At 42.2% G+C, this 25,339-nt stretch overlaps 1 protein-coding gene across 2 annotated transcripts in view; it reads right to left on the bottom strand.

Moving 5' to 3' along the window:
• IMPG1 (interphotoreceptor matrix proteoglycan 1) overlaps positions 1-25,339 on the bottom strand; it is a 127,711-nt gene that overhangs the window by 10,897 nt on the left and 91,475 nt on the right. For both annotated transcript variants that reach the window (XM_069488552.1, XM_069488551.1), the window contains 2 exons: positions 17,136-17,668; positions 14,442-14,661 (listed from right to left, as the gene is read on the bottom strand). In XM_069488552.1, the coding sequence (XP_069344653.1) occupies positions 14,442-14,661; positions 17,136-17,668 (753 nt within the window). The remainder of the gene's footprint in view (positions 1-14,441; positions 14,662-17,135; positions 17,669-25,339) is intronic.

The raw sequence follows: 25,339 nt of genomic DNA on the forward strand, positions 1-25,339 counted from the left end.
CAACTAAGACAACATTCATTCATTCAACAAATATCAACTTGGTCTTTCAAAACCTTCAGTACTAAGAATTTCAGACCAGCTCATTGTTTTAGATTTTTATTTTATCCATATTTAAAATTTTACATTTCAGATAGAATTTTAGAGCTAGGAGGTATTTTAGAGACTTTCTCGACCCATTTGCTCACTTTACAGATGAGGAGTAAAGTGAGCAAATTAGAGCTGAAAGCCAGTGAGGCTCATAGTTGCCCACATCATGCCTCCTTGTGCTCAAGTCCTTCGACGGGTCTCACTCTTACCACTTTGTGGACTGTGTGAGAAGTTCCAGGGAAGGGAAGAGCCCCAAGGGAGAACTGTTGGACTGTCTCCTAATATGGCAAGTGAAGGCAATTGCAGATAAAGTCAAAACAGAGGGGACCATATTTACAACATTAATTTGAGAAGCAATTCTTATTACCCTAAAAATATTTCCCCTACGTATTTGGATGACCCTCTTTATTTACATGTCATTTTTCAAGGGACAACTGAAAGTTTGGGCTTTAGGCAAGGACTGAGAATTGGATGAGGGTTAATTCTGGGGAGGAAGAGCCATGAAAGAGACAGAAGAGAAAAGATTGGTTCTATTAATATGATGAATGAATGTTTACCTTGCAGGACCTTCTTAAGCAAAGCTTTCCCGATGTGATTATCATTTTGTTTCTTTGTCATATCCCAAAGACATTTCTCCTGAGAATGATGGACTCATTCCTGGATAGGCCATACAAATATTTGTCTCTTCCTTGACATACCCCCAAGCATTTGTATAGAACAAATTAGTCTGAAATTCCCACTTTTTGCTCTTGATTTGGTCAATAATCTACACATTATGTAGACTTGAGTGAACAAATTAGGAAGGAGAAAAGTAGATGCCATTTTCTAGGAGAATATTTTCAAGCAATAATCAAATTTGTTAGTGGATCTGAAGAAGTGAAATCCTCATGATTGGTGTGTAGACTAATTGGTCTATAATTGCTTTAGCTTTCTGGACTTGCTTAAATCCCCTTTAAACAGATTATTTTTATGGTTGACACTATAGAGAGGTTTTACCATGAGCCTGTATGGGCCACATTCAATAAATACCTAGTATGGTTTGGGGTATCCTCTGGGCTTACTATAATTGCTGACAAATTTACTTAATTTTCTATTCTTCATCCATGTGGACAGCTCTTCTGCAGAGCAGATTTGACAATCTCTCCACAGAGTCAGCCCAGGGCACTTGGCCTTGGCCAGTCAAGCAGTGTCGGTAGCTTCTAGTTGGTAGAAAAGGTCCACATCCATCCTGGCACCTAGAGGTCCTGGCCTGGTTCTTAGCATCCCATGTGGATTCTGGCTGTGGTCAGAGCATGCATGTCATTCCAGTTCAGGCCTTGTACCTGAAGTGTCCCCAGGAGGGACCATGAGCCTGAATCTCCAGCTTCACCAGGAGTAGCAAGGGCAATTATTTTTATAGACAGGGAGCTCACCTTTACCAGGGGTCATTTTGTGTTTGGCACTGTGCCAGGCACGTTAAATATGTGTCTTCATTAACATTCACAACCATCTCCCAAATCCGTATAGATATTTCTGACATCATTTTCATAGGCGAGAAAATTGAAGCCCATTTTAGCTAGTATGACCCAAGGTTAACATTCATACCTGTCTGTTTACAATGTTTGGCTTTTTACATCATTCTAGTGGTTTTCAAATAAGAGGTTTTCAGGAGACACCTCAGGGCTCCAAGGGGCCAATAGGGGGTGGGGAAAAGTGAGGCCCCCTCCACACCAGCATCTCCACTTTGATCAGCTGACAGATCAGACGTCTATGAGTGCTTTCCTTTGAATAACTAAACAGAAGCTCAAAACCACTGTCTGCCACCACCCTGTCATGAGGCAGAGGCAGAATGTTTCTTGTAGAAAGTACAGTCTGACAGCACGGTGGCTCCAAATCATTTTTTCTGGTGTTCAAATGTGACAGCCACGAACATGGTTTGAAATATGCGAGCTGCCATGTAGGGCTTGGAAATATTTGTATCATTCTGAGATTTTCAGTGTAAGTGCATTTTATCTATCAGTTTCTCCCCTGGATTTGCTTATATAATGTCTCCTTTATGCATTTCAAAGGAGCTGAAAAGCATTCCCAGTTGGCTGACTGAGGAAGGATGTTTCTCAGCTCTTCATCATGTGATCAAAAAGCATTTAAATCAATGTCCCCTGGCTGCAGGGAACACATTGAGGCATTTTACAGTTAAAGTTAAAAAGATTATGGTCTTGTCATCAAGAAGTTTATAAATTCCTGGAGGTCAGAAGTCCCTGATGGTACAAGTCTGCCTCTTTTTCAAACATCCCATTTCTGGTCCCAAATGCACTTATGCTTGTCAGGCCTGAAAATAGGGCCGCAGGTCTGCCAGACTTCTGAGTGAGGATCTCAGACTGGAATTTCTCTAACTCAAGTTCATGCCCCACTCCCCACCCCCACATCGTCCCCATGAGCTTGCCCAGTCCCCTAGTGGCTGGGTACTGATTGCCTTTCTCTCCCTAACCTTTATCATTTCATCATCTCCTTCTCTTGCGCTGTCATCATCTCGCTCACGTGTTGGACAGAAAGCGACACATCTCCCCTGTCTGGGTCCAGCCAAGGGCGGGCTTTCAGCTCAGCTTGTCTAAAATTCAGGCTCCACCTGGGCTGAGGGCCCTTTGGTTCTCTTTTGTGGGCGTTTTGTTGTTTTCCCCCATGCGATGAAACCTAGTGTTCGCTAGATGGCGCTCCACTGCAAAAGAAGTAGCACGAGACTCAGCGAATGCGATTTTAAGTGCCCGAACTGATTTCTGACGCCTTAAAACCCACTGTGCCGTGCGCCTCGGCGGAGCGAAGCGAGGTCTGGAAGGAATGCGAGCGGGAGCGGGAGCGGGAGCAGCTCCGGGGGACGGCTGATAGAGCCATTATTGCTCCGCGATTGCAGCGGCAGCTCGGGCCTGCACAGCTGGGCTAATGTGGCGGAAACTCCTGGGTCATCTGTTCCCGTTTCAAAAAGGCAGAGCTGCGGCCCTGGAGTCCGGAGTCGCGCGGCCCCGCGGCACAAAGTGGCCAGAGCGCTCCCGCCCGCAGCAGGGGCAGCTGTCGGGCCGCCTCGCCCTCCTCTCTCTAACTCGAAACCGAGGCTTTGTGGTCAGGGTTTTGTTAGTGGCGAGGAGGAGGTGACGGGTCATTCCTTCACCTGGGGCATCAGAGAATGGCAAAGTGACTCATCACAACCAATAGCAACGTGCAGGGACGCACAGCTTTAGGGCCCACCATACTTTTAGGGGCCTATGAAAATGTTTCCTTTAAAATCGGCAGAAAAAAAATTAATACAATCCAACCTGGATTATATTTGTCTTTATAGTCACGCAGCTTTAAAATATAATTTTAAAATATTCTTAATTAGTATTGCTAACTCGTTATTAACATTCATGAAGGCAAAAGGGCCTAGAGTCCAGGAAGTCTTAATGTGGCCTTGGCAGCCTGTTCTCAATGTCCAATTGTCATTTTTCCGTAGTGCCTGGGGCTTGGCGCTTAGTAATTTGAATACATATGTCCCTCTACTGAGGGTTCATCCGAGATGCAACACAGGGACCTCACCTTCCACACGGGCCCATCGGGTTTATTGCCCCACATCCTGAGAACACTGTGGGGGTGGCTGTACCTTGAGAGGGAGGGGACCCGCACATCCATTCTGTCAATAAACAGGCCTCAGGAAAGCACCCTGGGTGGGAAGGCCTGGTTCCCAGAAATTGTTTGTGGTCCTGGGAACATAGGTTAGCATCTTCGGATCTCGCCTTGCTCTTCTATAAAATGGAGTGTTTAAAATCAAGTGATCACTACTGTCTCTCCAACTCAAATGTAAGTCTCCCATTCTGGGTGTTCTACCAGGATAAAGACAACAGGAGTGCTTCGTGACACCTCCAAAACTGCTGATGCAATTCAATGATTAAAAGAAAATTAAAAAAAATACATTTAACTTATTGTTTCATTGCTTCCTTATTTTATTGTTATTGGCCAAAATGTTTTGCTTATGGCTTATTGCTGAAGGGTAGGATTAGAGTGAGAATATTCAATGATAAATAGCCATAGCCCAGCACCACACCCATCAGCTTAATGCACATTTTCGGAAATGGGAGTTCTTTCTGGTTTAGAGGGACAAGCGATGTGAGGCACTTTGAATTCCATTTTAATTCTCTACCACTCTCAAGAACAACCACCACCAATAGTTTATAGTAGGCTCTCAGTAATCCTTTCTTGTAGGAGTGGATGTGTGACTACCCATATACATTTGCCCTGGACGTGAGGTTGAAGAATTATCTCAGCTCTCAGCTATTATCCGTATCTGCCAAACAGAGGTGTTCTGGGTGAATTGGTGTTAGGGTGAGGGTCTAAATGTCCCAGGATCAGAGGGTGGAGAGAGAGCTCTGACATCAGGGGATGTGGGAGGTGGCCCTGCAGCTGGGCTAACGTCCAGACTTGTGTGGAGGGGTTTGCATTAAGGATTTGGATAGAGGGCTCCGGGAGTATCTTAAGGAAGCTGGAAGGGGTGGTTGAGGTGGGAATGAGGGCACAGGTTGATACCGTGGAGAGGGGTGAAATGTATCTGGCAGTCCAGCTAGTGTTGAGGTTCTCTAGTGGAAACAGGCATTAAACAGAAACTCTGTAGTGATGGGCATCACAAGAGGCCAAGGGCCAGCAGTATAACCCCAGGAGACAGGGCGAGGGATGCAGGAGATGAGGGGTCAGGGAGAGGGGAGAGGCTGGGGATAATCACCTGGAAGGATAATTCTTATGACTGCTCCAGCATATCAAAGGGCCATTTGACATTTGGGACTTTTGTTTGTGGGAGTGAACTTTTTTTTTTTTTTTTGCATTTTAAGAATATGACAAAATATTATAGGAAATTTCATTTGGTGAAGTGTAGAAACTAACAGAATTCATTTAGGATTAATTAAATTGAACTGTGTTATGACATTTTCTACTTTAACAGCCTCTGTCTATCCAGTTTGGAGGGTTTGTAAGACTTTTTTTTTTTTTTTTTTTTTTTGAGACAGAGTCTCACTCTGTTGCCCAGGCTAGAGTGCCATGGCGTCAGCCTAGCTCACAGCAACCTCAAACTCCTGGGCTCAAGAGATCCTCCTGCCTCAGCCTCCCGAGTAGCTGGGACTACAGGCATGCGCCAGCATGCCCGGCTCATTTCTTCCATATATATATTTTTAGATGTCCATATAATTTCTTTCTATTTTTAGTAGAGACGGGGTCTCGCTCTTGCTCAGGCTGGTCTTGAACTCCTGAGCTAAACGATCTGCCCACCTCGGCCTCCCAGAGTGCTAGGATTACAGGCGTGAGCCACCGCGCCCGGCCAAGACTTCTTTTTGTAAAGAGGCTATAGGGTAGGGTTGAAAGAGGCACCCAAACCTGGCTTTGAATTCCAGCTACAGCACTTGTGTGACCAGTAAAAGGTAAATTACTTATAACTCTTTGAAACACAGTTTCTCCATCTATATAATGGGGAGAAAAATACATACATTGCATATTTACTAAGATTAAAAATACTGTCATTTAATAGTAGCTATTATCATTGTTTTATTGTCAATATTGTGATGAGTGACATCTACTATTTCTGAGCTGGTGATTAAATGGGAGTCTTGGAAATTACGCATTTTCTAGAGAAAATGAGTTTGTTGATCCACATTTTTGCAAAAGCATCCTGGTGCCAGACTGTAATTAATTTTAATGTTTACCATTTCCCAGCCTCGAGGGCTGCCCATTTTTGAGGAGGCTTCTTAGGAATTCAAGGAGAGAATAAGTTATATGTGGTTTTGCATTTTTGAAATCTTCAACCTGCACAACTAACTGGCACAAAAGCCCTACATGCTTCTGAAGAATTTTCATAGCAGCCTAAATGAAAGACGCCTCTAGTTGCCGGAGATGCTGGCAGAATACCGAGCAAGCTGTGATTTATTCGGTTTTTCAGTTGATAAATCACAGAAAGTTCTAACACTGGTTTATACTTTTTATATCACAGATTCATTTATTCAGGGGGTTTTCAAAAGGTAAATGGCAAACCAAATGCAGTAATAACAGCGTGTAGCTTCTCCTACGTGCCTGCACCTCTGCAGGTGTTATTTGGCCTAACGGATTGCTAGCCCTCATTTAGAGGACACACCCAGGAATTCAGATGCTGATCTGAATGGGAAATGATATTCACCAGGAAATCTCATAAGATTTTTCAAATTCTCTCTTCTCTTTAGTTGAAAAGTGGTGATAGAATAACATTTCCCCCTCCCAGCACGGCTACCACAAGCTCCTTTCCCACTCTGACGTTAGGCAAAAGAAAAAGAAAAGAGAAAGACTTGATTGGAATTTGTGTCAAATTTTGCAAATGAAACCAAATAAATAGTCTGTCCGGGCACTGCCTGTAAATATAATAAAATTGGGGGCATAGACAAGAAATACTACTCTGTCCAAGAGAGGCTTCCTGTTCCCCTGGCTTCACTAAACTTCAGATCGGCTCTATCCTGACTCCAGGCCCTGGACCTCCCTTTTCTTAGAGCAGTTAGTTAAGAAAACCGATAATTTCAAATTCTTACTGTGCACCTTTGAGATGTAAATGTTTTAAAAAGCCTCTTGCCACTTTACAATTTGAGAAGAAGGAATGTTATTCTTAAGGGCCTCCAGCCATCCCTTTGAAATGTAACCATCTGGTTTCTGGAAAGGAAGGAGGCTAACATCTGAGGGCTCCTTGGTCTAAGTTCTAAGGCAGGAGGTGACCAGAGCTTGTTGACTTTCTCATTTTCCATTTCCAACCTCACTGTAGGGTTCTAAAGACGATTAACGGTCCACTTACACCACCTCCACCCTTTGTTCACTCGCAGCTGCTGAAATCGTGGACCCGGCTTCTGCTGCTTCTCTTTTGTGGCTTTCTGCAGAGTCATCCTCCCCCCGCTTTCCCTCCATCCGCACTGCTCTTTCGTGACTGCCCTTACTGACAATCCTCTGTCTCTCCATTAAACGATGGAGTTTCTCAGAGTTCCATTCCCAGCTCTCTTTACCTCTTGCCCTGCACATTGCCCTGGCCATTTTTTTTTTTTTACTTGTTCTCTGGCTTCAGCTGAGGTTTCCCAAATGTATACTTTCAGCCCTGGCCTCTCCCTGGCCTCCAGACACTGACTTCATAGGATACAGGTCAATCAATCCAACTCATGTCAATTTCCTTAGAACTGGTTTTCCCCAAAATATGTTTGCAGTCTTTTTAAATCCTTAAGGGATCTTATTAACTTTTGCCTTATTTTTTGTATTTAAATAAAAAAACCCAAATTAATCTATGTTCTACCCTTTGTACCTAGTTATATATTTTTACTAAGTATTTTCCAGACTTGCAATACTTTATGAATGATAAGCTGTGTTTTTATTTTATAAACTTGAGAGCACTTTAAGGCTTGTCTAGTACTTAACTTTGAAAACTTTTCAAGCTTTCCAAAATTTTATTAAAGTTTAATTTTAAAAAACCATAATTCATGGGGGGCAAAAAGAAAGAGAAATAGGACACCAAAGTGGATGCCAGTAGATTTGACAGGGGTTTTTAGACAACCTGGCTTTGATGGAGCCGGCTCAGTCTGGCTTTCCCTTTCTTCCAATCTGAGCTCCCTTCGCTCCCTACTCCGTATCCAAAGCTGTAATCACAGTGGAATAACTGAAGACCCCGGATATTCCCAGAAATGGCTGCATTTCCCTCCTGCCTCTCCTGGAATACCCCCTCGCTGCCCTTCTCTGCCTGGGCCCACCACCATCATACACCAAAGCCCAGCCCAGTGGCACTGCCTATCTGCAAAGCCTGCCATGAAACCCCCTCACCTCTGTAGAATTAATCGCTCCCTCCTCTGTGCTCCATAACATTTCTGTTCACAGTTCTGATTACAGTATTTAACAGACCCTATTATAGATTTTTCTATGTGCTTCTATTTTGCTTCTTAGGCGTTTAGCTCCTTGAGGGCAGAGAGGAGGTTGATTCCTCTTTGGGTCCTGGTGGCCATCACAGTGTCTGACTTGCGGCAGATAATCCATAACTGCTTACTGTGTGTATGAATGAAGAGGGATCCAAATCACGATTGTATTATCATTTACTTGTCTAACTTTTCTGTAACAGCAAAGGCCAGAGAGAGAGGCTGGGCAATCATTGATGGTTTAAGAAAAATTATCCAATGTTTGGAAAGAAGGAGAAAAGTTGACTGCATGACCTTCAATGTCATGTCAGAATAGTAACAATCCCACCTGGTAGACAGGGACCTCCTGTGGGCCAATCCGACCAGCCACTTGCTTTTGTACAGCCTGCAAGCTAAGAATACTTTTTACATTTTTGAACGGTTAACTTTTAAATGGTTATATAATTACTATATATAACTTTGATTTTGCCTTTTGGCTTGCAACGCCTAAAACATTTACTATCTGGCCCTTTAAAAAAAGTTTGCTGACGCATAGAAGGCAGTAACTTTGTTTGACTCACTATTTACTATTGATTATGGCCCAGACATTTTACAACTCTATAAAGTTAGAATTTAATATATAAAAAAATTGATGATACAAGGATTGTATTTTCTGTTTTATATGTACCAATCTTACTTCATCATTCTCTTTTGTTCTCTGGCTATATACTAATATAATAAAATCCCAGTTTCCATATCCTCTTTAAACCATCTTTGTCATCCTAATGATTCCTTTATTAACAAGTTAAACAAAACTTTGACATGTGCTCACTCTCTAGCTGCGACGATTATGGTTTCCACATTTTGAGGGTGCTTTTTTGATAAGGGTTGGGGTGGCAGGGGTGGGCAGGGCCGTGACTCTGGAGGCTGCAGGGACACTGGCCTTGCGGAGGGGGGACCTTGCTCACCCACCAACGTTGTGCAATGCAGCATCAGCGAGACTCTCCTAGTTCTACCGAGAAGGTGGTCCGGGAAGGGTGAAAGGGTAAGAAATCCAGTAACTCAGTTTTACTGTATTTGGTCATCCTGGCTGGGAAAAAGGTTAAAATTATAGCATGCCTTCTCCATTTTCCAAGTATAGATTCTTGGGGTTCTTTCCCAGAGACAAAGCTAAGTATTTATTCCCGACATGCAGTATTTCCAGCAGCTGCCCTTTTTCTCTTTACAGATTTCTGCCTTTGACTTTTCTTTCAAGGAGAATTTCCGCAGCAGATGGGACCAGCATCAGTGAGTTCAAGCAAATACTTGATCAAAACCTGAATCAGGGGCCCTTCTTGTGTTTGCTAATGTGACCTTCTGGTGTCATCAGGGATTGTGATGGTCAGTGCCCCTCGAGCCTTTCCTCCCACGTGCTGGAGGACGGGTCCTGCCGTGCACTAGCCTGAGCCTTCAACACCCGAAAAACCACCCCAGCAATAGAGCCAAGAGCTGTGTATATCGGAATTTGGGTCCTTGTTCTCCGGGAACCTGAAGTAATTATCTTCATTCAGGGTCCCGTGACCTGAGAGGCAGCACGATCAGTTGGCTGCCCTGGTTGGTTGTACTCGGAGGACACTGTAATCAGCTCGTCTGTCGGTCGCCGTGACAGCTTACACTCAAATATACCACCCAAAGGAGAAAATCTGGATCAGCCAGTCACACTGAAAAACTAGGAGCAAAATAGCTGTCATAGTGCTAGATTTAAAAAAACAAAATGATTAAAAATCACATTCTGCACATTTGCAGCTAGTTTGTTTTAAAATTTAGACACCTACTTCTCTTATAATAAAAAAACTTTTTGTATATATTTCCCCAAACTAAAATTGTATAGGAGTACTGATGCTACAAATACTTTACTATAATTGTACAGGCCATTTTTTTTACAACAGTGTTTTAAATTGCATGTTCAAGAGGTTTTATAAGATACGTAGATTCATAGAATTAAGAAATTAATTAACTGTGTTCAGAAACAATGGTGGTGAGTTTTAATGGGTTTTGGTGCTGTCTCTTCCCTGGATTGGAACTAGGCTGCAATTGGGAGGCGGAGGGATGAATGAGGGTGGCGTTTGCGAGTCTGTGCTAGAACGTGACCACCACACACCTCCTTCCCCTCTGCAGCCACCTCCCTCCAGTGGCAGCTGGGACTGCTGTGTACCCTGCACAGTCGTGTCCTGCCTGCTCAGCTCCGGCCCTTGGTAGCTGCCACCACCTGCTCAGCCCTGGCCATCGCCAACCATCAAGGCTGTCTCACTGACCCACCCCAAGGGACTAGAATTCTTTACATTTATTTCTACTCCCACATCCTCCCTTCTGTTTAGAAATGAGATTTAAAAGAAAACTCAGTGCTGTCTTCATCATGGGACCATCCCTTAGTGATTCCCAAGCCCACAGGAATTTACAGGCAGCCTGGCACATGAGAAAGTGGTCAGCAAAAAGTCTTTTGGAATGAAAAAGACATAGTTTTGATCCCAGCGTAGTTCTAAGATGTCCCTTTCCCACCACACTGCAAATTCCTTTGTGCAAGGACTGGCTTTCCCACGTTAACACGTTGCACCGTGGTGGACGAATGCTACTGTTTTGGATTCATGTAGAAGACAGCCAAGGTCCCGATCACCAGCTCTAGTGCCCACTTGCTTTAGTTGCATGGGGGAATCTACCCTTCGCCTTTGGTGAAGTAACTAAAGTAGGACCCCCAGCTGTGAGTGAGGAAGCCCACCCGATCAGTGACTACCCCCTGCGCCCACTGCCACTCCTTGCCTGTCCCTCCCTGCCTGCTCATACCTTCTTCTTTCCACCTCACTGTGGATCAGGAGGAAAACCTTTGGGGTCACTTTGGCACAGTGGCTTCTCACCTATGGGCAGCACAGTGTAAATAGGACCCATTTTGAATACTGGATTTATTCATTTTAATTTACATAGATGAATTCATATAGTTCATTGTTTAACTTTTACAAAATCAATATTTGACTTTCTAATTCTGCTGTCCTCAAACCCTTTGGCTGAAGCATTATTCACGTCCTAACTGGCTCACCACAGCCATTGCTTGGCAGACCTCTTCCACTCATTCATAAATGTATTTAAAATTTAGGTGTTGTCACTTTCCAGGTATCTGGTAAGGAATAGAGTTCACTGAAAAGCTGACTGTAACATTTCAGTGGCTTCTGCACAGTATCTCCCTTGCAGATACCGTGAGTGGTCATTCATTCATTCAACAGCTTTCATTCAGATTCACTGCTTCACCTGGTTTTAGCATGTCTATTTCTCTGGAGGTTTCTGTGCTGATTCAGGCTCAGGGTTGAGACACCTCTGAAAAGCAAGCAAGTAATTCCTCAGGTCTCCCAGTGTGCACTGGCTTTCCCCTATTGTTCCATCATTAAAAGTAAGAATTGGGCCTGTACCCCAGAGTACACTGGGTAGTCTGAAGGCATTCTTAGCTCAGCATATATTTGGCGCCAGCAAAGACTGAAACTGACATTAGCACCGTCTCATTTTTACTGCCATTGACTTCTTAGAGGAAAGGTTGCATAGAACTGTTCACAAGAAATTAGTGAAAACAATTTCGGTTGCAACCCTCACATAAAATACCTTGTCATGCTACTTTTTATTGTTTTTGCTGGTTCCCTACGCAGGCCACCTATGAATAGTTCATTGTGACCATGTTGCAATAATAACTGCTAACATTTATTAGGCAACTGTTGGGGTTCAGAAAACAGCACCCCAAAATGAAAGCCTCAGAAGCAAACGTTTTTCTCTGAACTTCTGCCCTCCTGTCTCTGGCCCCTCACTCTCCCCTGGGGCTAGCCATAGAAGCCAGAATCCCTCTTCCCCAATGCAGGTCATAGAAACCTGAAGCCCTTTTCTCCCAAAGCCAGCCACAAAACCTAAAACTATTGCTCTAACTTTCCCTCTGCCCTGTCTGTGTAAAAACTAGGCATGAAGAAATTATCCGACCTACTTTGTTTGACTATAGGTCAATAAGATCCCCATTCCAGGGTGGGTCCTGCCCCATACCCAGAAGGAAGAAATACATGCTCAGAGAGGTGGAGAAGAATCTAGACAGACAGGCTTTGCTGGGTTTCTTCACTCAGTCTGTTAGCATTAGATCATGCCCTCTTTGTCCATTCATATTTCTACACAGCTGTCTGTACTTTGTTGAACCTAAGCATTACAATGGACAATGTCTCTTGTATCTTTGGGTTTTCATTCCGAAGGCTCCTGTGTATACACATTAAATACATTTGCATGCCTTCTCTCCAATTAATCCTCCTTTTGCAAGTTGATTTTTCAGCGAACCTTCAGAGGGCCAAGGGGCACCCAGCCCTTGGTCCCTACGCAATTACAGTTTGTCAAACCCTATGCTAAGTACTGTAAATATTCTTTCGGTTACTCCTCACAAATGTTACCATCTCCACCTTCCAACTGTGGAAATCGAGTGCTGCCGTTAGCACCCAGGACTCACATTCGGGGCTGGGCACCAAGGCCATTGCTGGGCTGTGCTTCCTTCCCACATTGCCAGTGTCCCTTACACAACCCTGGCAGTGCACGAACGCCTTCCTGCCCTCTTTTGAAGGCACTGCTTGAGAGGCACCTACACTGAGAAGCCGGTCCCCACAGCGGAACACCTAACTTGGCTCCTTATACTGTGGGCTGCTGGTTGGGTCCCTAAGTCGTGTCGGCGCCCTGAGGGCGGAAGGAAGGGCGGGAGGGGCCTGGGCTCTCACCTCCCTTATGCCTTCCAAGGTGTCCCCACGTACTTCCTGTTATCTTTATTGACTGGCTGAAGAAATTCGCCTTCAGCTCTGAACTGGCAAGGACCCCCTGGCTTTTTCACAGTTCTGAGGCGGTTTTCCGGGAAAGAGGCAAAATCTCCCTAGCATTTAGAGGGTCTTTGATTTCTTAGGGGGTCCAGCGGGCTTACTTAGCGGCTCCTGTTCGGAGGTAAGTACTGCAGGCTCTGTGCCCACCGGGCCTTCTGTCTTTTTAATGATCCTGTTTACTAAGGTACTGCGGCAATTTTCTTAAAGTTGCTGAAAGCCCTGCTCTGTCAAAGATAAACGTCTCCCACTGAGCCTCTTGGTTTGCATTTTGCCCAAGGCCGTTTCCCTCGGCTTCCATCGTTAGTCCACAGAGAGCCAGAGAGGGTGTTAAAGATTCACTCCACTAATTCATAGCCAATTAGGAAGCTTTGTTTTGAATCTGACTGGGAGGTAGCCTTGGCAGGAAGTCTGGAGCCCTCCTCCCCTTGCCCTCCAGGGAATAAACAGTTTCCTTCAATTGGTTGGAAAACAGAATTTTGAAACTAATGGTGAAAACAGTTCCCAATTTGGGTGTAGCTGGTTAGAATGGTACACACACTCCGCTTTATTGTCAGAACAGACGTGTGCTTTCTGTTACGTAGCTTTGGGCTAAGCCCCCTGTCTTTAGAGTTTTCTCCAAGTTTAAGTCTTCTTTGCTTTAATCTGCACCTGGAAGCCGATGTAGAGCACACAACTGGGAAGCGAAATTATTTTCTTCTTTCTTTGTTGATGGTGAAGTGACTTTCTCCAAGTTTGAATTTTGTGTCTAATGATTATTTTTCTTTCCTTAGGATACTATCTCAGTTTCATCCTGAATTATGTCGTGAAGAGGCTATTCTGATAGTTAACTGTGATTGAAAGCTTTCTTAGGTAGGAGCTCTCCAGGCTGTGGCAGAGCACTGAGAAAGTGCTTTTGACTTCTAGCAGAATGTAAATTAGCTTGGCTGTGGGCTACATAAAAAAAAAAAAAAAAAAATCGCTTAAACACAGAAAAAGTTTTGTTCTGAGGGGAAATTAAAACTCTCAGATTGTGAAGCAAGAGGCGGGCTTGTTCTTTGCTTTATTTGTTTATTGTGCAGGAAAACTATTTTTTTATTTTATAAAAAAATTTTAATAATTTTTTTTTTTTTTTTGAGACAGAGTCTCACTCTGTTGCCTGGGCTAGAGTGGCGTGGCGTCAGCCTAGCTCACAGCAACCTCAAACTCCTGAGCTCAAGCAATCCTCCTGCCTCAGCTTCCCGAGTAGCTGGGACTACAGGCATGTGCCACCATGCCCGGTTCATTTTTTCTATATATATTTTTAGTTGTCCATATAATTTCTTTCTATTTTTAGTAGAGACAGGGTCTCGCTCTTGCTCAGGCTGGTCTCGAACTCCTGAGCTCAAATGATCCTCCCATCTCGGCCTCCCAGAGTGCTAGGATTATAGGCGTGAGCCACCAGGTCCGGCTGTGCAGGAAAACTTTAACCTGTATGTCTTAGGACTCTACTTTTCTAAGAATATGATCTGTAGCTTCCAAAAGGTTATCTTATCAAGTGTGATTTTAGCTTGATTTTTGTGGCCTAAAGGTCGAACTGTGTGCTGAAAAACAAAGCAAACAAAATGAACACAAAATTTCCACAACTTTCTGGGTTGGATTCTCTTACCTGGTTCAATGTTGAGAGAGTAGCTGTCTATTTCCAGATCGAGTTGTTGGGCTGCGGCAGAACGAAAATCCTCCAAGACCCCGTGCACTGCCTTGGTGAGGTTATACGGCACCGACTTAGCAAACCTCATTTTGCTATTCACGATCACACTCCCATTTCTGAAGTTAAGTATTTCTAGTTGCTTAAATCCTGTAAGATTGGATCGTAGATATGGAACCAGCTGCAAAATAAAAGATGGTTTGCTCTTAGTTGTGTTCTAAGTGCTCAGCTGCTACTAATTCTATTTATATTCACTTTTCATTAACTGAGGCATACATTTTAGTTCCTTTTTATTGTTTATATTTTTGTTTTTGGATTTAATGTGAGACCAGAACACCACTATTTAATGATCTATTTGCAGTAATTATGCTCCACTTTCCCACCTTTCTATCTGTGTATTGAGATGGATGGGCAGTGATTTTCTTCATGATGAACTGTGAGAATAGATGACTGTTTAAAAATCCAGGCCAATGCTATCAGCAAAGCTGGAATGCCAGGTTCAGTTAGTTATTTAAAAAAAAAAAAAAAAAATCCAAGTAAATAGAGCCACATTCCAAACTGAGCCCAGGAGCAGACTGGTTTATGCCTGTGTAAATGGGACATTTATTTGGAAGCAACCAATTTCAAATGATCCGTTGAAACAAACAACAGCTTAAACATCAGCATGTCTGTCTATGCAGTAAATGTCTCATGGTCAACACAAATGTTGCACAGTAGAAACAGCAGGAAACTGGCAGCCAGGAGACTTGGGTGCCAGTCCTGGAGCTGTCCTCAACTAGCTGTGTGACCTTCATCAAGCCACGCAGTCACTCCACTGTGTTGTACCACCATGCGCTTATCTGCACCGTGAGGGAGAACAGAAAGTGGTCCCATAGTGACCCCTTTCCAAACGAAAGTTTAATAATCTCAAAAGCATGTTCCAGGGCATTCTGCTTCAGGTTCTCACACCTGCCTCTTGTGAGCCACAGCCATCCTTGAGATCATTTTCCAGAAATGTTTGAGACTCAGCGATGTCTGCCTTGCCTTTGGCCCCAAAAGTGAGCGCCCTCGTTCATGAACCGCACACCAGTGAACCCAGACAGCACAAAGATGCCAGCTGCAATCTGCCAGGCTTGGCCCAGACCTGCCTTTTTTTTTTTATCCCTATCCCCGCCCCACCAGAATTTGGAATCTGACCCTGACCCACGTTCTGGTACCTCCCTCACAAGGTTATTGTGTAAATAAAATAAAAGTTTATACAAGGTGTAGGACTTCTTTTTTCAATCTCTTCTCTCCTGATTTCTCCTACTTACTTTGACTGGACTCATTCTTCATGTCTTAGCATTGCTTTGGCCTCTGGTAGGGACTCCCTGTCTTTACTGGTATGCAGATGGCCAGCTGCCCCTTCGCTCAAACCCGTTCTCCTCTTCTTCATAGGAGAGAAGCTGCCTAACTGGAGATCACATTTTCCAGCCTCCCTTGCAGCAAGGTGTGGCCACAGGATTAGTTCCTGCTGCTAGAATATGAGTGGAAGTGATGTGGGCATCTTTGGTGTCACCTGCTTACAAGGAAATTGCTTTCCCTTGTCTTCCCCTCTTTCTACTTCTCACAAGTGGAAGCAAGGATGTACCAGTGACCCAGCTTTGACCATGCAAAGGAGGAAACACCTTTGGGGTTGGCAGACCTACAAGACAGAAGAAATGTGGGTCCTTGAATGCCACCATAGAGCAGAGCTGTCCCACCCATCACATGAAACAGAAATAAATTTGTATCTAATTAAAGTCACCATATTCTTAATCTCTTCATTATGGCAGCTTAGCATGAACCCTAATGAATGAGGCAAGGCTAGGTTCACGGGGACTCTGTTCCCTGAGACTCTCCCAATATCTACTCAGCTCATTGTGGGGGGTGGGAGGTGGAGGGGATGGTACAAATAGTCTTACTTTAAAGCAGATATTTACTTGCGAGATTGGGTTTTATGTGGATTTTAATTTATATAATGATTTAACTTCTATGAAACATATAAATATTTTTTCTATTGTCAGAATTCTGCAATCTATGTGACATGCATTATATAATTTACTTTTAATTGGCATGACTGTGTAGAGGTATCACACAGTTCAACATTTCTTATTGGATATGTATTTCTCATTATACGTGTAGAAACAAAATAAACATGTGAGTTTAGGGGTGTTTTATTATCAAAGATATATGTCATCATGATTGTCTTCTCATTTTCTTTTAGGGACCGGAGATGATAAGCCACGTAGTCATTTTCTAAGTTGACAAGAACTTAAGGGGAACTGAAAAAGGAGCCCTTACACCTGAACTCAGCCTCATCGGTGCTGGCTCATCCTGCCTCTGTGCCCTTTTGTCAGATGGCTACAACTTACATTGTTTTTAGATTCCAAGTTCAGTACTTGAGGGGCTATGTATTATTCCTGGATAAACTAAGTTAGGGAGAACTATAATGAAAAGATTTTAAGGATAAATTTGTTCTTATAAGGCTGGGTGGCAGTATCTTCCCCATTTGTCTACCACAGAACGTCCCTGATTAGATCTGAATGCATTTCTCTAGCTGCATTGCTCAAGACAGCCAATGATTACATTATAAAACAGAACAATAACAGAAAGAAAATCACAGAGAATTGAGAACTGTGGGCGGTGCCCACTCACCAGCTGTGTGAATTGTTGCTCCAGAGCTCGGTACTCCGGAGAGCTCTTGTTGAACAGGTCATCGGAGAAGGGCATGTTAGCGACACGCAGACTGAAGAACACTACCAGCTCTTGGCCCTTGGTGGCAATGGTCATAGAGCTAGTGGTGATATACTGTCCAGCTGGGACAGGTGTGGTATCCTCCAAGGAATGATCTGGGGTAGAAACATATCCACTGAGTCCTGGTATCTCAGACGAGGCAGGAGTGTCGGACAGACCCATTCCATCTAGGTCTCCGACCATATCTTGGCTGTCGATACTTGAGCTGCTGTCATCTGAAGATGCAGGTGGATGTGAAATTTCCAGGGCCAGTTGGCTGATGGCGGAATAATCACTGGTGGGGATGGTGAGACCTGGGATTAGTACTGTCTGGTCAATGGGCATTATGTCCGTGGCACTCTCATCAGTTAGAGAGAAGATGCTTGATGCAGTGAAGAAAGGTAGAGTTTCTGATAGGGAGGTAGAGGCCACAGCAGGTGGAGACCAAGAACTGTCTGTGGAGGAAGCTCCTGAGATCAATTTCATTGTGTCCAAGTATTCCCCAAATAATAGAAAACGAAAGAGGAAATCCAAAGTTAGGCCTAATTTTAAAAAAGATATAGCATTTGCATTGATCATTTCCATGGTTGTATTTAAAAAGAGAGAGAGAAAGTGGTACAGAAAGGGCAGACAGCCCTGCGTCTCAACCTAGGGAGATGAACAGTGGGTCTCTGTACCCATTTTATTCAGGCCCAATACTTCTGTACATATGAGACTAAAAGAGCACCCGTTATCTAGAATTTCTGAAATTACTGCTCAGACACAACACACCTGGAAACAAGGTGATACAAACTGACTAAGTCACCAACTGGTGCCAAACCCCAGCTGGTGTTGGAACAGATTGAGGTCCCACATCCCCATCTAGAACTCCTAGACAACTAGCTGTGCAGTTTTGACTTAGAAACTTTTTTCACCTTCCAATAACATAAGCCTGCATTTTAAGCAATTGAATTTTTTGGATTCCAGTTATCACATTTTGGTAGTTTTACCACTTAAAATTTAAATTATGCATCTCCAAATTTGGGTAATCTGATTTAGATAATCTTGTCAATTTGGGTAATCTTGTCAATTTGTAAAATAGTACTGGGAGTCCAAAGGTGTGGGTGACATATATAATTTGAACGTTATAGTGATCATACAACTTGCTAAATATTTAATAATATTTAAAACCTTTGCCACTGTTACATTATTATACCCTGATAATTTCCACCACTTGGCATTGTTTCTGGGCTAAGTACACATTGAACTACTAAAGTCCACTCTGTTTTTGCTACAAAATTAAAATCAAGAAGTATTTATAAACTAAGAAAGTGGTTATGTGAAACTTTCAGATAAAGAGATTGATGGATGATTAAAATAGTCTAATAAACTTAAATCCAGAGCCACTGATGATATTTAAGGCATTAGGTGATCAAAACAGGAGCTTTCTGTGATTACTTCAGTGTCATTTTGGCAAATAAGCGGGAAAGCTGTGTTGAAATCCAAATGCTAAGCATGATAAATGGACTGTCTGGATGCAGATATAATCTTTGGACTCTCAGTCAGCTAATTTACTACAGTGAAATCACCAAAACCAAAACTCCAAGTGATAAACAGCTCTGAAAGGTGGAATCATATTAGTTTTATTACTTTCTTAAAATAAAACCTATTTGTGAGTTATGCCCGGATTTCTCTCACCTGGGGAGGGGACCTAGGTGTGTCTACCCATAACTCACTACCCATAATATTTCCTAACATCCAAGATCTCTCTAGATGTACACTTAAAGTTTTATTCAAACCTCCATTGCTATGGGCTGAATATATCCACTCAAAATCTGTTGAAGCCCTAATTCCCAATGTGATGGTATTTGGAGACCTTTGGGAAGCTATTAAGTCCTGAGGGTGGCGTCCTTGTGAATGAGATTAGTGCCCTTATAAGAGGAGACATGAGAAACGTGATGTCTCCTTCTGCCATGTAAGGATATAGCAGGAAGGCATCCACCTGCAAACCAGGAGGAGAGCCCTCATCAGGAATCCAGTGTGCCTGCACCTTGATCTTGGAATTCCTGGCCACAAGAATGGTGAGAAATAAATTTCTGTTGTTCAAGCCACCTGGTCTATGATATTTTGTTATGGGGCAGCCTGAGTTGACTAATATATCCATGAAGGATCTGAGATGAGTAAATGGAAAGGCTTCAAGTGCTATCCTTGATTTGATTTGACTTGGTGCCATGGGAAATGCATTTGAATCTGTGTTCCTATGATGTGATCTCTGTTCTCTTACAGATAATAAGGGTTGGGGAAATGTGAAGCAGGAAGCACAGTGATGGATGTCTTCATTCTGCTCCTGGGCGAGCACTTCATTACTCACGTCTTTCTTACCACGTAGACTTTAACCAACTTCAAATAGGCTGCTGCATTATGTCATCAATCAATAAAAATGAATTTCTGACCACTTCCCTTTGTGGCATCTTAATATTAGTCCTTCACATCTACAATAAACCTAACCAAGCTGTTTCACTGATGAAACAGGTGGCAATTTAAAGGTAGGGCTGCTCGATAAAATGCAGTATGCCCATGGGAATATACTTTTACTAAAAAATTATTTTTTGTTTATCTGAAATTCAAATTTAACTAGACATCTTGTATTTTTTTTCGCTGAATCTGGCAGTCCTATTTAAATGGGATTCTAAAAGACTCCTATTCTCTTTGGGCTTGAGATTGAAGCTACTAGGGCTATATAGTCAATTTCCTTGGAAAAATATATCTGAACTTTGTCACCATTCATGAGTGTATTTAAATAATTATGTTTTCATCTAATTCTTATGTAAAAATTAGACCTAGCAGTGACATAGGCCATTCCAACATTAAGTTTTTTATACTACAATAGGAAAGCCAAGGCCATTCATTTTGTCATGAACAATGCAAAATAAAAAGACTCAAAATAACTGTCATGCTAGAGTGTGTGTGGTTCCTGTGAAGGTGTGCAGTGTGTTTATTTGTATGTGTACATGACAGGGACACTAGTTATAAGCCTGGCTGCTGGATGTACAGTAAATGGCTATTTTGGTCACTTTCGATGCAGGGGATATGTCCAAAGGCAAGGCCACAGATGAAACGGTCTGACCCAAAGTAGATGAACTCAGGTCCAGCTGAAGCCCAAGGTGAGATAAGTCAGCAGAAGAAAGTGGGCATAAGGGGGTGGGGTGGAGAGTGCCAGAAGCCCTACTGGTAACCAGAAGACAAAGCAGATGAGCAGCTGGGGGCCGGGGGGTGGCGGGGGGTGGGTGGAGAAGTGCAGACAAATGGCTATTTCAAATGCTACCAGAAAGGGTCACACATATACACTAAACCATAAGCATCAAGTGGTTGCCTATTCATCTTAAAAAAAAAAAAAATCTAAAAAGGAAGAGATTCCATAATCTCCTTTAGATCTTCAAGTAGTATAACCAGCAAGTTCTTAACAAATCTATTCTTATTTATCATGACAAAAATTATTATCTTCCTTTTTGGCATATTGTAGAGAAAAAAATGTTTATTATTCATTCACTCAACAAATAGATACTGGGCTGGACGAGGTAGCTCACACCTGTAAACCCAACACTCTGGGAGGCCGAGGCGGGAGGACCCTTTGAGCTCAGGAGTTTGAGACTTGCCTGAGCAAGAGCGAGACCCCGTCTCTACTAAAAATAGAAAAATTAGCCGGGCACAGTGGCATATGCCTGTAGTCCCAGCTGCTTGGGAGGCTGAGGCAGGAGGATCACTCGAGTCCAGGAGTTTGAGGTTGCTGTGAGCTAGGCTGATGCCACGACACTCTAGCCAGGGCAACAGAGTGAGCCTCTGTCTCAAAAACAAACAAACAACAACAACAACAACAAAAACCCAAATAGATATTGATATCCTATTATGTGCCAGGCATTGTTCCAGGTGCTGAGATACATAAGTGAACAAAAAGGTAAAGTTTCTGGCCCCAAGGAGCTTACTGTCTAGGGGAGGAAGACAAAAACAAAACCAAAGGAAAATACATAGTATGCCAGGTGGTGACAGTGCTGTGGAAATAAAATGAAACCGAAAAGGAGATGGGGGTGCAGGCTTTGTGATTTTATATAGGGTGCTCACGGAGAATATAACATTTGAGCAAAGACCTGAAGGAGGTGAGAGTTAGCCATGCAGCAAACGCAAATGGGAAGGGCAGAAGAAGTCGGGTGCCTGCCGCGTTCAGGGAACAGGTAGCTGGGAGAACAGCAAGGCTGCAATGCAATTCTTTGCTATCAATCAAGTGTCAGAGTGGCTAAAGACGTTTTCAAACACACAGTCTCAAAAATTTTTCCTGGGCTCCCTTTCTGAGGGTGTGTTTACCTAAAATGAGATGGTAGGAAACTTAGAAAGACAAAGAAATGGGATACTAAGAAGAGTTAGGGAAATCTCCAGGAAGATGGTGAAGGATCTCTCAGATAGGTGCTCCAGGTGTAAAAGGCAACCAGTTAAAACTGGATTCATTGCAAGAGACAGGTATGTGAACTGCTTATATCACCGAGCCCTCTGCCATTGTACCAGTTTTTCAAAAATTATTTTTCAGCTTTATTAAGGCATAATTGACAAATAAAAATTGTGTACCAAATTTTTTAACCTGACAAAACTACTGGAGGATATGCTCCACAGAGGAAGAGAGTCAACACAGAGGGAGAAGGGATCAGGGAATCCAAACTAGGAGAAAGGCCAAGGAAATTCTAAGGGTGACAGTGAAGGGAAGACCCAGGTGACGCTGTCCAAAAGTCCTAGAGAGCAGAAGTCTAGAGAGAAAGAGAAGGAAGTATCAAAAACAGAAAGGAAACAGAGTAGATAGGTCAGATGTAGATATTTAATATAAGCACTGACTATTAATTTATTAATAGTATAATATCACTATATTGGGAGGATCGGGGAAGAGAGAGGGGTTGTATTGTAAGAAGCATAAATTATTATCTACGATAGTAGAAAGTGAATAAATGGTACATGAAACTGATGACTCAAAAATGTATATTATTTTAAAATAGGGAGAAAAATAAATGCCATAAGAAACAGCTGAGTTAAAAGGAACTGTTTTTGGTGAGTAGGACCACACAGTTAGGAAACGTGAGATCCCAAAATGTTGTATTTGTCAGAACACTCCAATATGATTTGACTTGAAAAAAAAATAACCTTTTTATTCTGAGATAATTGTAGATTCAAATGCAGTTCTAATAAATAATACAGACAGTGACATCCATGAAAATTGCAGAGTAAGAAACTCCAAAAGTCTGTCCTTCCCTGCCAGCAACAAAAAGCTAGTGAAAAGTGTCAGAATTGACTTTTTCAGACCTCTGGAAACTAACCCAGAGAATGCAGCAACCAAGGGAATGCCTAATTAAGAACAAACAGTTGAATCTCCTAAGAACAGTGAACTTTGCATTTTTAACTTACCCTGTTCTTACCCCACACTCCCAGCTCAGTGGTAGCCTTGAAAATAATAGCTCTTATTCTCAGTACCAGTACCCCAGGGAGCATAAAGGATCTCATTCACAAAGAATTGTAATTATTTGTTTCAACCTGTCTTTGTTTCAACCTGTCTCTGACTCCCTGGAAGACCAACTCAAAAGGCCTGCCTTTATCTTTCCTAACTAGGAATTCTCCTGATTAGAAAGTGGCTACCTGGGGGGAGTCTGTTGAAAAACACAGGCAAATGCACTAATTACCCCTGTGTGAGGCAATGGGTAACAGCTCCGCAAACAATAGACTAAACAAAAATTTGGGAGGAAAGGCTGGGGAATGAGATGCTTTGGGGAACAAGTGCTTTCAAAAGCTTTGACACATCCTGGGAATCTAGAAAGTCACCCACATGCCCAGGGCTGTGCACGGGCTTAGAAAAGATCTGAGAAGGACCTAAACTCTCATCCCTGCCAGCCCTTCAGGCTTCTGCAAAAGCAGGAAGTAAAAGCTAATGGGGAGTGGTTGCTTCATGTTTATGGGGTTTCTTTTTGAGGTGATGAAAGATTTCTGGAATTAGATAGTGGTGAGAGTTTCACAATATTGTGAGTATACTAAAAACCACTGAACCATCTGCTTAAAAATGATTAAAATGGTGAATTTTATGTTTTTTGAATTTTATCTAAATAAAGAAAAAATAATACAGAGATCCTGTGTACCCTTTACCGAGTTTCTCCTAATGATAATATCTTGCAAAACCGTAGTATAATTATCAACCAGGATGTTGACATTGATAGTCTAGAGACCATTCCCCCGTCACACAAATTCCCTCCTGTAGCCCTTTTATAGTCACCCCCACTTTTCTCCCACCCCACCCTCTCTTTAACATCTAGGGACCACTGATCTGTTTTCTATGTGTATAACTTTGTCATTTCAAGAATGCTCTGTAAACGAACAATACAGTATGTATCTTTTGGGATTGGCTTTTCTCACTCAGCATAACTCTCTGGAAATTCATCCAAATTGTCATGTACATCGGTAATTTGTTCCTTTTTATTGCTGAGTAGTATTACATTATATGGACGTACCCCACATGGTTTAAACATTTACCCACTGAAGGACATCTGGGTTGTTTCTAGTTTTTGGCTATTATGAATAAAGCTACTATAAATATTCATATACAGGTTTTTATGTGAACATAAGTTTTCTTTCTCTACAATATATGAACAGGTGTGCAATTGCTTACATGGTAGTTGCATGTTTAATTTGTGAAGAAACTGTCCAACCATTTTATAGAGGGGCTGTACCATTTTACATTTCCACCAGCAGTGTAGAAGTGATCCACTTTCTCTGCATTCTCCAGCATTTGATATTGTCACCATTTTTTTGTTTTAGCCATTGTGATTGGTATGTAATGATACTTCATTTTGGCTTTAATTTGCATTTCCCTAATAAATCATGATGTGAAAATCTTTTCATGTGCTTACATACCATCTGTATATTCTATTTGGCAAAATGTTCCTTCTTGTCTTTTGTTCATTTTCTAATTGGATTTTTTAATTTTTAGTTTTGAGAGTTATTAACATATTCTAGATACTTGTCCTTCGTCACATATGTGGTTTGCAAATATTTCCCCCCAGCCTGTATCTTTTCTTCTCATTCTCTCAACAGTGTCCTTTGCAAAGCCATTATTTATTCAAGCACTTTTTCAGTATAGGATATGTGAGGAGAAAAAAAAACTCAGGAATATCACGTCACACCTTAGGCCCTAACATCTCTAGCCAGTGCACCTTACTCTCTCTAACTTTCAGAGTCTTCTCACGTTGTTTTGTATACAATGTCCAGGTTGTTTAGTTGAATTATAATAGCAGGAGGAAAAGAGTAAAGGACATTTATTTCATCTTCCTGGAGATGGAAATCTTTTTGACTTTTGAAATGGTGTCCTTATTTTATTTATTAAAAAATTAATAAAAATATGGAATAAATATGTGCTATGATTTGAATGTCCCCTTCAAAACTCATGTTTAAATTTAATTGCCACTGTTACTAAGAGGTGGAACAGTTAAAAGGTGATTAGGCCATGATGACGCTGCCCATATGAATAGATTAATGTCATTATCGGGGAAGTGGATTGTTATAAAAGGCCAGTCTGACCCTCTCTTGCTTTCTTGCTCTCGCCTTCTCCTGCCGTTCTGCCTCCTACCATGAGATGACGCAGCATGAAGACCCTCCCCAGATGAGGGCCACTTGACCATGGACAGCCTCCAGAACTGTAAGGAGTTAATTTCTTTTCATTATAAATTACCCCATCTGTAGTATTCTGTTATAGTAACACAGAACAGTCTAAGATAATTTGACTGAAGAGAGTCGGGCCAATATTGACAGGCTTTAGGAAATTATTAAAAACTGATATAAAAAAAGTTCATAAACTGATCATAGAAGAGATGATAAATGTAGAAGAATGATGAAAGAGAGCCAACATCTATATAAGTTGTGTCCTTAAGAGAATAACAGAACAAATGAATTAGGAAGTTTTCAAACTTATGATAGAAGAAAAGTTTTTTTATATGTTAAAACAGACAAACTTGTATTTAGAGGTCCAAACAATATCAAGAAATGAACCTAAATGGAACTAGCCATGGCAAGTTATCCTTTGCTATGGTCTGAATGTTCGTGTCTCTCCCAAACTTGTATGTTTAAAT

The sequence above is a fragment of the Eulemur rufifrons genome, chromosome 15 (genome assembly GCF_041146395.1).
Source record: "Eulemur rufifrons isolate Redbay chromosome 15, OSU_ERuf_1, whole genome shotgun sequence".
Lineage (NCBI taxonomy): Eukaryota > Metazoa > Chordata > Mammalia > Primates > Lemuridae > Eulemur > Eulemur rufifrons.